General features: G+C 47.9%; 2 protein-coding genes across 4 annotated transcripts; one reads left to right on the top strand and one right to left on the bottom strand.

Moving 5' to 3' along the window:
• The first annotated feature begins 582 nt into the window (after positions 1 to 582).
• khk (ketohexokinase) lies at positions 583 to 10,241 on the top strand. 3 transcript variants are annotated; one of them, XM_057031354.1, is made up of 10 exons: positions 583 to 744; positions 6,797 to 6,897; positions 7,233 to 7,349; positions 7,674 to 7,808; positions 7,975 to 8,109; positions 8,655 to 8,727; positions 8,936 to 9,082; positions 9,154 to 9,242; positions 9,327 to 9,484; positions 9,880 to 10,241. In XM_057031354.1, exons 1-10 carry the CDS (start codon positions 598 to 600, stop codon positions 9,978 to 9,980), a joined length of 1,203 nt encoding a protein of 400 aa, XP_056887334.1. In that variant the 5' UTR covers positions 583 to 597; the 3' UTR covers positions 9,981 to 10,241. The 3 variants fall into 3 exon arrangements, with proteins under 3 accessions (XP_056887334.1, XP_056887336.1, XP_056887335.1); XM_057031356.1 differs by lacking the exon at positions 7,674 to 7,808; XM_057031355.1 differs by lacking the exon at positions 7,975 to 8,109.
• A 300-nt stretch (positions 10,242 to 10,541) lies between these two features.
• On the bottom strand, positions 10,542 to 12,208 carry lsm3 (LSM3 homolog, U6 small nuclear RNA and mRNA degradation associated). The gene is made up of 4 exons (XM_057031357.1): positions 12,068 to 12,208; positions 11,361 to 11,471; positions 11,181 to 11,276; positions 10,542 to 11,104 (listed from the first exon to the last, which is right to left on the bottom strand). The coding sequence occupies exons 1-4, from the start codon at positions 12,086 to 12,088 to the stop codon at positions 11,024 to 11,026; spliced, it is 309 nt and encodes a 102-aa protein (XP_056887337.1). The 5' UTR covers positions 12,089 to 12,208; the 3' UTR covers positions 10,542 to 11,023.
• Positions 12,209 to 14,293: the final 2,085 nt, after the last annotated feature.

Below are 14,293 nucleotides of genomic sequence, written 5' to 3'. Positions count from 1 at the left end.
AATCGCCTCGCCTCGATTTCTTGCGCAATCCGCCCCATATTATATTGAAAGGTTTTTGCCTGGTGCGAAGAGATATTATTGGCTGTAGGAGGGGCGTCATGTAAATAGAACACCAGGTTCTGAGGCTGTCAGGAACAACTGGTGCCCGATGGTCTGGTTTTAATTCGGATGCAATCACAGTAGTCTTGCCTTTAAACGCCCGAGAACCCGGGTTCAGCTGTCGAAACCACAGCTTGTTCATCTGAACTATGTTGTTCTGGCGGAGCAGATGCTGCCGTATGTCACTGCTGCATTCCACAGACGGCTGGCACTGACAGCCAGAGTGGATCACCGGCCAGGAATGATGAACCAGTTAGTGACACGAAGGGGGGCAGACACACTTAGACACAGGTGAAACACAGGAGGGGAATTAGGCCATAGCGGCTGTTAACCACCACCGCCACTGGGGCCGTTGCTGCTGTGGGTCAAAGGAGACGAAGGAGGCATGTTGGTAAGGAAGGAGGGAGGAGAGGCTGGAAAAGGAGAGTAGGGGCAGATCTGTGTGTCCAGGGAACAAGGTGGAAAGACGGCAAGGTTGAAGGTTCTGTCACGGTGTCCATGGAGAGAGGACGGAAGAGGGTCTGCAGAAGGAAGGTCTGGAAGCTGGGCGATGAAGGTGGGACCTCAGGTTCTTACTACGTTCTTCCAGAAGAGACAGGAGCCGAGGCAGGAGCCCGCAGGTGGACCACAACCTGCATGGACCAGGTCAGTTGGAGGCCTTTTTTTACCGATCTACAGGGGATCTGCTTCCACGTGGGCGTTTCACCGGTGCTGTGGACACTTTGTGTTTCTACGCTTTGAATTAGTGGACAAACATCCAGCATGAGGCAGAATTTCTAGTGTTGCAAGCTTTGAAAAGTGTTTTGTGCTTTGTGGAGCCCACAGTGTGATGCAGACAAAACACACACAGTCAGAACAACGTGACTTCCCTGCTGAGCTCCGTGTGGATCTAACCTCTTCCTGTCATCTCTTATAATATTTAAAGAATCATCTGATGGGCTCAAGTGTCTTGTTCCCGGCAGGTGAGGACAGACGAGCAGAGAGAGGCAGAACATTTGCTTCCTCCCGTTCAGGTGTGTGTTTTAATACAGGTTGAGGCCTTCAGGGGTATTTCCTGTGAATGACAGAGTGGTCTGACAGGAGGGCGGAGCCAGAGGAGCCGTGATGCAGGTTATATAACATGAATGTTTGCTGTAGGTGAAACTACGGCGTTGAGTAAAGGCTCTCTGAGCTGCCGTTGCCCCGCTTGTCCGGGTGTTTATGTAGGTGCACTTGATGATGGCCTGAAGGCAGCAGTTTCTTCTGCAGCGAGGTGCACGTTGGCCTAACCCTGACCCCAACGGGGGGGTCACGGATCACCCTCACTCCTGAGTCTGACCTGTGAAGTTCAGAAGAATCTAATTTTCCTGTTAAAATCATGGAATTAACCCCAAATGACAGCTTTTGCTAACCGTTTTAGCGGGATTTTAGAAAAACAATGATTCTGCATCTTATCTCATACAAACTGAAAAATTTCCAGGACTTTTTGTTCTACACTGTTGCGGCATCCTTGAGAATAAAACATTAGACAATTAATTCAAGTGAAGTGGACCATCGTAACCAGATCTTTATGGCACGTCAAACACGACGAGCCTCCTTTTGTCCACGTCGGTGGCGTCAGGAAGAACCTGAAGCTAACCTGAAGCTAACTCCATCACGAGTGGACGCTGTCATTCCTGCCGTCGTAACAAAGCTGCAAGAAGGGGCAGTTAATGAGCGTGGCCGCGTCATCGTGGCCGCGTCATCGTGGCCGCGTCATCGTGGAGGCGTCATCGGCGTCCTGGTCTGGTAGAAAGAGCGCTGAGAAATGAGCAGCTAGATGTATAAAGCTGGTTACAGTTGCTATTTCCCCAACGCGTGGAGGCTTTTACAGGCTGGTCCCGACTCTGAGGCACAGTTTCAATCCAAGTCAACATGATACTTTGTTATTCATTACTTTGACAAATTAGCAACTAAAGGATTTTGAGCAAGTGTCAGAGTTTAAAGTTGCGTTTAAAGTTTCTTCTTGCGGAGGAAAATTCTCAGTTTGGGCGTTTTTCAGCCTTTGGACGCTTTAACACAAAGGCTGCAGAAGACTCCTGATCCCATGATTCACTGCTGCCTCCAGCTAAATTAGACACGTGTAGAACACATGGACGCATTCGTGCACGGGACATTTAAGTCCTGGTGCCGATCTGCTTAAAGCTTCTGACACAAGAGGAACCTGAAGGTCTGGATTTCAAAGGCAAACAGATGTAAAACATATTGATGAAAAGTGTTTAACACATTTTACCATGTAAAGAGCAACACGTGTTCGCTTGTATTAAACGGTTACGTAATAAACGGGATTGTCCTTTGTTGGTTCAGAGGGAGGCAGCAGAAAGAGGCATCGCTCTTGTGTAACCTTTCCCTCTGGGCTCCTTTCCTGCTTATTTGTTCTTCCTCGATGACTCTTCCTCCGGCCAAATGAGTTGGTGATACAGATGTTCTGACTTGTCAGCTAGAAAGAAGAAACTCCAAGGATGCGGGTCCTCATGTGATGATCAAACGAGACCAAACGGCATAAACGACAGTTCAAATGAGCCGTGACATGTTGTTATATAAGGTGCACGTAGAATAACAGCAATAAGTCAGCGGCTTTAGGCTGTCAGGGGCAACAAAAGGCGGCTGAGAAGGACGCTACCTTCATCCAGCCTCAGCAAGCAGATGCTCGTTGAGCTGGAGGATGCAGCCAGTGTGAGTGAGGACGAGGCCGCTCCCCGGACCTGCCAGGTGACCTCAGGAGCCCCGAGGAACCCTGCTGGGAGATCCTGTGTTGGGTCTTTATGGCATTTGGCCTTTAGGATACAGTAGCAGTTCACCAGGAGGAAGCCCAGCAGCGCTGTGCTTCTGTGTGAAGATGATCAGCACTCAGAGCCTCAGGGCCATTCTGGGGGCCTGAGGGCCATTCTAGGGGCCTCAGGGGCCATTCTGGGGGCCTCAGGGCCATTCTGGGGGCCTCCGGGCCATTCTAGGGGCCTCAGGGGCCATTCTGGGGGCCTCAGGGCCATTCTAGGGGCCCCAGGGGCCATTCTGGGGGCCTCAGGGGCCATTCTAGGGGCCTCAGGGGCCATTCTGGGGGCCTCAGGGGCCATTCTAGGGGCCTCAGGGGCCATTCTGGGGGCCTCAGGGCCATTCTAGGGGCCTCAGGGGCCATTCTGGGGGCCTAAAGGCCATTCTGGGGGCCCCTGGGGCCCCCCTCAGGGGCCGCCCTGAAGTTGCTGCTGCTACACGCTTCATGCACCTTACGGAGCTGCGCCTCACATCCATAGCATGATACAGATGTTCCACAGGTGACCACGAGCTCCACATCAACAGGACAGAAGAATCCAGAATCCAGAGAACCAACGTAGGGTCCAGTAGAGGGTGAAAGTCTGGTTCTGGTCCTGTTTGGGCTCCTCGTGTGAAAAACAGAAACGCTGTGAAGGAGGTGTTATTTCTGCCATCTCCATTAGAAAAGAGAGAGAGAGCGTGTGTGTGTGTGTGTGTGTGTGTGTGTGTGTGTGTGTGTGTGCGTGTGTGTGTGTGTGTGGTGTGTGTGTGTGTGTGTGTGTGTGTGTGTGTGCGTGTGTGTGTGTGCTCTTGTGTTCGTACGTGCTCGACGTGTTCGTCTGTCTGCAGTTGTTCTTCAGCAGTGTTTCACCATGTGACACACCTCTGTCATGTGCCTGTTTTTATCTCTGATGACTCAGTTCAACACCGTTTGTTTTAAACGGTGGATGCAGATTATCAGAAGAGTTTCTCAAGAATCGCACCAAACCTGCGTATTAATCTTACCGTATCAATATTATGAGGTCCGGAATGCTGACTTTTCCGCCTGGGTCAGGTTTTTTGACCCACATGTTGCGTGTATATTGTGGTTGTGTGTCTTCTGTCTCCTTGTTGGGCAGCATCAGCCTCACACATGTAACATTTTTCCAGAAGTGCACAACGATGTTTAAATGCCGAGTGCACGCGCGGCCTAAGCTGTCTGCGTCCAGGATAACTTTCCACTCACATGTCATCCTCTCTAATCCTGAAATAATGAGGCCGGGGGGGCGCGTTGTAGCGGAGCGCAGGAGGAAAATAACTTCAGAGACATTGTTAGCGCCAGTGTGAACGCTGAGCAATGTGGCCGCGGAGCATCAGAGGTAAAAATACCACCGACACAGGTCGTGGAGACGTGTGGCAGTCGCTCGCTTCACGTGTCTGCTGAGGATTCCGTCGGAAAGTGGCTGGAATATCACAAACTGTTGAACCGTCGGGGAGCTGCTATGTGTCGCGCTCCTGTCAGTCACGTTAGCATGTTAGCATGTTAGCGTGTTAGCATGTTGGCAAATCCGCACTTTTCTTTATTCTTCTCACAGAACGAGGTTCAGGCTCAGACGACCAGCTCTGGTCCCACAGTTAGAATAACATGGAAACATTCCACCAGTCAAGGACGGTGCTGCCACCAGTGTGTGAACGGTGAAGAGCGTGTGTGTGCGCGTCCTGGCTCTTTGGGGTCTACAGCGCCACCCCGTGGTTGCAACAGCACATGGCTCCATATTTATATCATGTAGCTGTTGATCAAGGTCCTTTGTGGGGGCCACCGCTGCGCTCCCTGGACGGTGCTGCTCAGCTTTCTTCTGCTACGTGACTGAGCAGCATCAGAATAATAATTAATAATAACATTTATGCAGCAGTTTGAATGTAAATCACAACAGGCTGGAACTCTACAAGCAGTTCCTGTGAAGCTGTAACCACAGTGACGAAAGAGCATTAGTGGAATCAGGCTTTAAATATCCCAAATCTGCTTTGTGACCACTCAAAGAGATTTTTAATTCCTGCTCAGACAGAAAAAATGCATTAAAATGAGGCATTAACAAACTGCTCCATCTGAGACACGTTTCCTGATCAGATGAGGGGAAGTCCCCGACGCCCTCCGTTGGGTCTGAACCGCTGAGGTGGCAGAATTCAAGGTTGAACATCGTGTTGCTGGTGTGAGCAGCAAGATTTGAGCTTTATGATACAAAGACATTTGGCTTCATTTGTATCTGAAAGACAAAAACAGAAACAATGACGGTGTCACAGCCCCATTCCCCCAGGTCCCTCCTGCTCCTCTGCCCCAGTAATTTTCCACTCTACCTGCCCCTGCTCCACTCTACCTGCCCCTGCTCCACTCTACCTGCCCCTGCTTATTAGCCTCCCCTGAACTCTCAGTCTTTGCCAGATTCTTCTTCTGCGTTTCCATGCAAGACTCTCCAGCCCTGATCTGCCTGACCTCCTCTTGCTGAACCTGCCTGCCCCTGACCTGTTTGCCCCTGACCTGCCTGCACCTGACCTGTTTGCCCCTGACCTGCCTGCCCCTGACCTGTTTGCCCCTGACCTGCCTGCACCTGACCTGTTTGCCCCTGACCTGCCTGCCCCTGACCTGTTTGCCCCTGACCTGCCTGCCCCTGACCTGTTTGCACCTGACCTGCCTGCCCCTGACCTGTTTGCCCCTGACCTGCCTGCACCTGACCTGTTTGCCCCTGACCTGTTTGCCTCCGACCTGTTTGCCCCTGACCTGTTTGCCCCTGACCTGCCTGCCCCTGACCTGTTTGCCCCTGACCTGCCTGCCCCTGACCTGTTGCCCCTGACCTGCCTGCACCTGACCTGTTTGCCCCTGACCTGTTTGCCCCTGACCTGTTTGCCCCTGACCTGCCTGCCCCTGACCTGTTTGCCCCTGACCTGCCTGCCCCTGACCTGTTTGCCCCTGACCTGCCTGCACCTGACCTGTTTGCCCCTGACCTGATAAAGGTCATACTAATAAAGGTCATTACCAACGGTCCCAGCTCTCCAGAGTGCTGCTTTTGGGTCCAAACTGCACCCGCCACTAAAACGCTTGACTCCTGATCATGTCGGCGTGTTTCCAGAGCTGCTGTCATGTGACCTTTCCCAGGTGAGACACAGTGACCAGAGCTGCTCCTGTTCAGGTGTTGGCATGGCGGTGCACAGCCAGCACATTTGGCTTTAATAAAGCAGGTGATTCACCAGATCTTGATAGTTCAGGTAAAATAAGATCATCTCAGTCCCATAGATGGGACATTTAGTTTCGAGACTCAAAGTCAACATGTTTGTTTCTCTGATGGAGGTTTTGAGGTGAAACTGTCCATATTTATAATCCAGGACACATAGTCTTGTTCAAAAATGTATTAGAGTGAGGAAGCAGGACTGGGAGTTCATCCCCAAGGTCAGCCATGTAGGAGAGCTGGAATTTCTGAGAGCTGTGGAATAAATACCAACTACGTTCTTCAGTATTCTAATATACATCTCAGGACACTTGCTCGTCCTGAAAGCTCAGGTTCATTTGTTGTCATCCAATATAATTATACAACACTAATCTCTACAGCTTTTACATGACAATCAAATTCCGAATCTGTTTCACCCAAAATATTACTTTATTCTACTAGGTTCAGGCTCTTGAAATACAGAGTAAATTCAAAGTATTAATGCTTCAAATCTAGAGAAATACAGACAAAAACTTGGTGATTTAATAAATTATTTTAAACTATTCATTTACTTAAATGGGCTTTTAACAAATTCTGCATTACTAATATGATCTTATTATCTTTGTCAGTAATGAACTGGCCAAATAAGACTCTTATTTTGTAAGGTATGCTGACAGGAAGCCCTGTTTAGTTGATTTCCTTTGATAATGAAACATTTGTGTCAAAGTCCAGTTTGTGTTTGTGTGTAGTTCGAAATGGAAGAGCAGAAGAAGATTCTGTGTGTCGGGCTGGTTTGTCTCGACATCATCAACGTGGTTGACAAATATCCAGAAGAAGATACCGACAGCAGGTTAGCATGTGGCTAATGCTATCGCGCTGATCAAGCATCCGGGATGGGTTTGTTTGTTATTATTGAGACATTTCAATCAAGCATAATGAAGCATCTACTGTTTAAATAGCGCGGTTATTTGCAGTGTTAGAGTCCAACATCCCGTCATAAATGTATCCCTGTTTAGTTATTGTACGAATATGCGCGTCACTAGACGTCGTACTGTGTTCAACTGTGCGTCAACGAATGTCTTCCGGGTGTGAACAGACTGCTGAAAGATTGTTCCGCCACCCTCGAATAGGTGGTAAAACTGGAATGAAAAACTTGGTTTGGTCATCAAGAAATCTCATTTGCAGGTGTTTGTCTCAGCGGTGGCAAAGAGGAGGAAATGCTTCAAACTCCTGCACGGTGCTGTCCCTCCTGGGGGCCTCTAGTGCCTTCATGGGCTCACTGGCTGCTGGTCCCGTAGCCAAGTAAGTGATGGCTCGCCTTGTAATTTAATTTAAGTATCTGTAATGTGCTGTATCTGTAAAGTTGTTGGGATGTTAAAAGCATACAGACATCTTTATAGTTGCTACTAAAGGTGTTCCATGGTAATATTGTTAAAATATGTAAACATATAAAACAGAAAGTTATCATAAAGTGTGATTAGGGTAGAATATCCACACAAATATCTTTGATACACTAAAGAATGTGTTTTGCTAACTGATAACGCTGAGGGCGAATGTGTCTCACCTGTCTGCTGCTGTAGTTTTATGTTGAAAATCCCCAGATGTCAATCACTTCCCTGTCTGTAGTTTTATTTTGGAGGATTTTCAGAAGTTCCTCATAGACGTGTCTCTGGTTTCTGAGCACGCTCAGTGTGTCCTTCCAGCTTCTGTGGTCATCAGTAACGTCTGCACAGGAAGCCGCACTATCCTCCACATGAACAGGTGTGTGTGTGTGTGTGTGTGTGTGTGTGTGTGTGTGAGTGTGTGTGTGAGAATAACTCCCTCTTGCAGGCAGGACCTCCATGTTGGATCAGCTCTGACCCGCCCTCGGTTTTGTCTGTCTGGGGTTTTATGAGCGGGTTGAAGCATCCTTGATTTGTCTTGCTAGTTTCATCGTGGACGACTTCCTGTCACGTGCCATCGATGTCTCTGCAGTGGTTTGGCAGGTCAAAGGTGAAACTCCGTGTGCATGTTGTGTGGTCTGTCCCACCACTGGATCTCGAACCGTTGTTCTGTTTGACACGTAAGACGAGCCGCCCGCTGGTCGGAGTCGACCAACATTCACTGAAGACCTTTTATCCCAGAACCAAGTCTGAGAGCATCATCAGGGCAGAAAACTACGTTTCATATCAAAACCTTCAGGGATTCAGTGAACGTTGCTCGACTCAAACCCTAAAATGTGACCCGGTCTAATCTGAGTCGATGGTGGTTCCAGATAATCCTGCCGTGAACTGATCCGGAATTCTGGGCTCTAAATTTGTCGGTAGTACTTTAATTTATGGGCTGTTTAAAGTGAAAGCGTTGATGTCCAAACGGACCTGATTGTAAATGAGTCATGTGATCAAAACTGCTTCACCTCCATAAAACCCTGACAGACTCTAAAAAGATCCCAAATCAAAAGAAATCCGAATTTATTTAGAAAGTTTGTGTTTTGCTGCTGGTGGTTTGCAGAAGAAGCTCCTCCCTCCCAGCGTTCACGCCTCGGTGGACGCTGAGGTCCTGATGAGGAGGAGGGAGGAGGCTCTTCGTCCTCTATCACAACATTAACTCCCTCTTCCTGTCTGTCAGGAACCTTCCTGACGTCACAGCGGAGAACTTCTCTAACGTTGACCTCCGTCAGTTTAAGTGGGTCCACCTGGAGGTGAGTGAAGGTCTGGAAGCCCTGGAACCAGCACCGACCAACGTGCCGCATGTGTCACATGCATGCGTGACACACCTGTTTCTCTCTTGTGTCTGTCTCTGGGAGTCCAACCCCTTCCTGCACCCCCTGGGGCCTGCAGGGGGGCGTTTTACCTGCTTCAGTCTTTATCTTTAGTGTTCTTCCGTCCTGATTATTTGTTGGTCTGCAGGGCCGAAACGCTGAGGAGCAGGTGAAGATGGTGCAGCAGGTGGAGGTGCACAACGCCTCCGTGCCGCCACAGCAGAGAGTCACTGTGTCAGTGGAGATCGAGAAGGCCAGAGAGCCGCTCTACCAGCTGTTCCCACACGGCGACGTGGTGCGCGCACCCCCCCCTCCCAACACTGGCTGTCAGAGTTGATGTCTGGTTTGAAGGTTGTGATTTTTCAGGTGTTTGTCAGTAAAGATGTGGCGCGACACTTCGGTTTCCTGACCGCCGAAGCTGCTCTGAGAGGATTCTACCCTCGCGTCAAACAGGGGTGACTTTGATCTTTCTGCTGAAAATGGCTGCCGATGAGACCAGTGTCTGACGTGTCCTTGTTGTGGGCCTGTCTCGGTCTCAGGGCCGTCCTGATATGTGCCTGGGCAGAAAAAGGAGCAGATGCTTTGGGTCCTGACGGTTTGATTGTTCATTCTGATGCGTTTCCTCCTGAAAGTCTGGTTGATACTCTGGGAGCTGGAGACACCTTCAACGCTGCCGTCATCTACACGCTGTCCAATGGTGAGTCCCCAGCATGATTAGTGTTAACAGAGTAGAAGATGATGATGATCCTTAGAAGCTTAAATTTGGCAACAAAAAAAGCAAAATGCCATCGTAATGCATGGATTTTGAACCAGCTGGGTATTGTAGTCCAAAACATGATTGACGCCATTTAAATCAGTGGCTCCTCCCCTTTGTTAGGACTACAAATCCAACTGTGTTCAAGAAAGTTGTTCATTTCTTCTGTTTAAGTTGTTTTTGTGAACATTACAGTCTAAAGTTTAAGCACCGGGCACCAAATACCATTGTCCAGTTTTTTAAATCTTAATTAGCCCTTTTTCCCCACACGGTGATCTTGGATCAGCGTTTATTTTCTGTAGAACCTAAGTAAACTTCAATATCCTCCTGACCTGTAGGGGGCAGCCTGCAGGAGGCGCTGACGTTTGGTTGCAGAGTCGCTGGCTGGAAATGTGGTTTCCATGGTTACGATAGCATCGGAGAAATGTTCAGTAAATGAGTGACTAAACTGTGAAACTGTGAAGAATAATATTGTAATTACTTGGGATTTTAAGTCTTTAGCTCTTAATTATGATGAAGTTATTTTTAATTTAATATTCAATTTCCTCACGGGGATGAATAAAGTACATCTTAATCTTAAGTGAAGAAAATCTGTGACTGGAACATGGAAACTTTCAGCTCTGATCGATTATTCTGTTTGATCATCAGAGTCCCGTTTAAAAATCACAATAAAATCACGACGTTCCTGCTGGAAGCTTCATGTTTGACTTCATGTCTCCACTCATTTATTCATATCAGACGTCAGGCTTCAGCCCCGATAGTGATGCAAGTGGGGAGTTTAGACCAGCTCAGTTCTGGTTTCTCAGGTCAAAGGTCGTGTGAGGACAGAGTTGTTTCTTAAAAGACCTCCTCCAACCCAGGACTTGAACCTACAACCCTGAGAATAAGCCTGGTGCTCTGATGGCGAGTTATTGGTGCTCCTGGAGTCGGGCGCCGTCTCGTTATATCTGCAAACATCTATTGAATGACAACTATCAAAGCAGAGAGTTTTGACTCATAATTCACATTAATCCTTTTTATTTGTCATCAAAACCAAATGAGAAACTTTTCTGCCTTTAACAAATCTGAACACGCAAACTGATCAGATGTGAAAAAATGTTTTTTTTAAAAATAGAACGGAGGGCATTTAGAGAGAAACCCAAGTTTTAATTCCTGCTGGGTTCAGAGCAACACGTCATCAAAAATAATGTTTCAATCGGCAGATTTCAAGATCAAAGAGGATCTGCTGCGACATCAAAGGAAACGATCTTTGACCTGAGCTAATTAAGCTGCTCAGCTTTAGGAAACCATCATGGCTGAGGAACAAACGACTCTAGAAATGAGGAAACTTACAAAATGTGTCATTTTCCCTTCAGGCAGGAGCCAAATCGTTTCCAACAGTGTCTGAATTCACTTTAACACAAAACAGTCAACAACTTTCACATCTGCTGCCCCACAAAAGATGCTCGATGCTGGAGGATCCTGCGCTGTGGCGGCACGCCGCTAACCCACGCGGAGGGGCGGAGCCACGAGGACGACGCCGTCCCCTCGCACAAACAGCATGGGGATGTTCCTCTTTGTGGACTAAAATACAAAGAGCGGAGATTAAAAACAACACAAACCAGCTGAGGACGTGGTCACCAGCAGGGACACGCTTCACCTTGTACAGCTCTTCATACGTCTCCTCATCGATCTCCACCGTGGTCACCGTCTCCTCCACATCCCCCAGGATCATGTTTAAGTGCTGATCGTACGCCTGCAGACAAGACCGGCTACTGTTGAACCTCTGGAGGCCGGAACAGAAGCAGCCGCCACTTCAGACATTTTAGTAACCACGTACGTGCAGCCGACCCCGAAGTTCACGGTCGTTCCTCATTTTAACGTAGATCCGCTCATCCAGACTGAGTCTGATCAGATCTAACGGCTCCTCGACCGTGTTGGTGGCTGGTTGCTGCAGGAGATAACAGGGTTTTTTAAACTACGGTGGGTTTTTAAACTACGGTAGCTGTCATTTCCTTTAAGGAATCAATGTGTTGCATGATAAAAGGCCGTTAAATGGTAAAAAATAAAATGTTTACAGTACAAGAATCTGAAAATTCACAATCGTGGCTAAGTTTTTTGAAAACGTACTTTATCACTTAATTATTAATGATGATTCATTTCAATTCATTACAATTTCAAACATTTGGCCCAATCCATTAATTTTCCTGCCCACTAATGACATCAAGAGAACCATTATGGTCTGGCGGGGTTTACTGGTTTATCAAAGCAACCCACTTAAAACACAAGATAGATTTGACCACCACTCGTGGAAAAAAACAACTAAATGTACGTAAATGAACCATAAAAATGCCTTAAATAAACCAGCGTGACCCGCCGGCCAACACATCCTCATGTTTACAGGTTAGCGTTCCCGTAAGGATTAACTTTACAAAGATCCGAGTGCCAAAAGTAGGACAGAACATGGAACATGTTTAACCAGCGTCAACCAGTGATTAAAGTCACTGGTTGTGATAAAAGAGCTTAATTCAACAACAATGAACCAACCTGTTCAACTTCGTCCGCCATTTCTGCCGAGCCTGGACGTCATCGGGTGACGTCACGACGCCAACGCTCTTCTTCGTTGGTCTATTCTGTGGTGGCTGGAACGGGCGCCCCCTACTGGTGGGACTGAGGGGAAATTTCAATGCCAATGACAAAAGTGCATATTTTATGACAGGGAAATACAACGTGAAATTTAAAATCAAACAACTGTGCAGAGAATATACTTCCGAAAAACAAAATAAAGCTTCGTTTTAGGCTTCAGAGTTTTCTTGATGCTCCCTAGTTTGTGCTCTTTTTTGACAGGTGTAAATGCGGAATTTTGTTTAGCATCAAATCTGGCAACCCGGTAATGCTCCTTTCCAGAGGATTCTGTCCCCACGTCTACAGCCGTCTGCACGGATAATCCTCCGGCTAGGAGTTGGTTTTCTTCGGTAAATATTTTCATATTAGATGCTTTTTATTCCTTAAATATGCACTATTTAAATTTATTGGAGGTGACCTTGGTTTGTAGTCAGTTCGACATTTTACCTTTGCTGAAATGCATCTGCTGATTCCTGACAACGTTCTATTAAGGTCCCATTAAGGCGAATAACTCCCTCAAATCGGTTTTTAAGAGTCGATGTTTGTATTTCCTGGGTCACCAGGAGAATTGACAGAATGAGTTCAGCACCAAATATGATCAGCTCCCGTTTTATTGGAAAGAAATCCACAAAATGTGCGCGCATTTGTGAACCTGAATCTATTTTGATCTAATAGAAGTCTTGTTTTTTTCCCCCAGGTTGTGATATTTGCGCGTATGTTTGTGTGTGCGCGCGTGTGTGTGTGCGTGTGTGTGCGCGCGCCTCCTCTTTGAACTCGCCCAGTGCTCCATGCTGGGCGGGTGTGCAGGCTGTGGAGGCAGAGAAGAGCAGGCGTCACCCATTCCACCCTCGGCTTCATCCGAGCTCTGGGTGGAAGTTTCCCTGCTACACCCAAAGCTCCTTGTTGTTGTCACCTGTCCGCGGGTCACCTGTGCGCGGGTCACCTGTGCGCGGGTCACCTGTCCGCAGGTGCACCAGCAGCCTCCTCTGTTGTCTCACGTCTGTCCTCTTGTCTCCCGTCTGTCCTCTTGTCTCACGTCTGTCCTCTTGTCTCCCGTCCGTCCTCTTGTCTCACATCCGTCCTCTTGTCTCACGTCCGTCCTCTTGTCTCCCGTCCGTCCTCTTGTCTCACGTCCGTCCTCTTGTCTCACGTCCCACGTCCGTCCTCTTGTCTCCCGTCTGTCCTCTTGTCTCACGTCCCACGTCCGTCCTCTTGTCTCACGTCTGTCCCTCTTCATGTTCCTGCAGGTTCGGCTCTGATCGACCACACGGTGGCGCTGAAACACAGGAGATCTTCGCTGTTTGAACGAGTCTCTTCTGATTATTTTCCTTCTCTACTAATAAAATGAGTGTTTTTATAGACGTTGATGTTTGAATGATCCACTGTCAAACCTCTAAACCAACGTTAGTCGGCTGTTTTAGAGATGTTTGGGGATAAAATGCTCCTTTTAACTCGAGTGCTAAATGAAAGATGTTCACATTATTTATAATATTATTATTATTATGTGTGAAACCCTGAAATGTCAACAGAGGTCAGAGTTCGTTCCTGTTCGTTTCTCAGCGTCAACAACGTTAAATATCTGCACGTTTACACACCGGAGCGCTTTTGTTGGGTCAGTGTGTGACGTGGAAATGGAGCGTTTGAACCAGCCGGTTGTCCTGGAAACACACATACGAACAGCAGCACATGTGAGCAAAGGGGGTGTTTATGATCTCCAGCTGGACTGAAGGCTTCCAAACTGGTTTCGGACCCAAATGGGATGTTTCCTAACAAACTTGTACTGGATGAAATATTCCAAACGTCTGTTAGTTTCAGTTCCTGCTCCAAAGTTGTTGTTGTCCCAAGAAACATCGTTTGATTGACTGATTCCTGACAGACTGTCTGTTGCTGGACCCAGCCAGGCTGGTGCTGTTTCAGAGGCCGGTGAAGACGACACCAAAGGTTGGATGTGGAGTCCAAATGGGGACGTGGGAACAGAAACACAGTCAGAATAAGTGTGAACAACAATGGCAGCGTTTGGGAGTCTGTCCATCATCATCCTCATCTTCCTCCTCAATCAGAACATCAGTGTATCAGATCCTGGTTGAGAGGAGAAGTTTGGACTTCAGGAGGTTGGAGGGGGTCAGCAGACATCAAAGAGTCCGGTTC

Source organism: Takifugu flavidus, chromosome 4, assembly GCF_003711565.1.
Source record: "Takifugu flavidus isolate HTHZ2018 chromosome 4, ASM371156v2, whole genome shotgun sequence".
Lineage (NCBI taxonomy): Eukaryota > Metazoa > Chordata > Actinopteri > Tetraodontiformes > Tetraodontidae > Takifugu > Takifugu flavidus.
Note: the sequence above shows the minus strand (reverse complement) of the source record. Positions and strands in the feature narration are given on the sequence as shown.

What these genes read in the sequence shown, in the direction of transcription:
- lsm3 (XM_057031357.1), bottom strand. Translation starts at nt 12,088, where the DNA reads ATGGCGGACGAAGTTGAACAG. An exon ending in TGGCGGACGAAGTTGAACAG is followed by an intron (nt 11,472 to 12,067) that starts GTTGGTTCATTG and finishes TATCTCCTGCAG; the next exon opens with CAACCAGCCACCAACACGGT. An exon ending in CGTATGAAGAGCTGTACAAG is followed by an intron (nt 11,105 to 11,180) that starts GTGAAGCGTGTC and finishes TTTGTATTTTAG; the next exon opens with TCCACAAAGAGGAACATCCC.
- khk (XM_057031354.1), top strand. Translation starts at nt 598, where the DNA reads ATGGAGAGAGGACGGAAGAGGGTCTGCAGAAGGAAGGTCTGGAAGCTG. An exon ending in GAAGAAGATACCGACAGCAG is followed by an intron (nt 6,898 to 7,232) that starts GTTAGCATGTGG and finishes TCTCATTTGCAG; the next exon opens with GTGTTTGTCTCAGCGGTGGC. An exon ending in TGTTCCCACACGGCGACGTG is followed by an intron (nt 9,083 to 9,153) that starts GTGCGCGCACCC and finishes GTGATTTTTCAG; the next exon opens with GTGTTTGTCAGTAAAGATGT.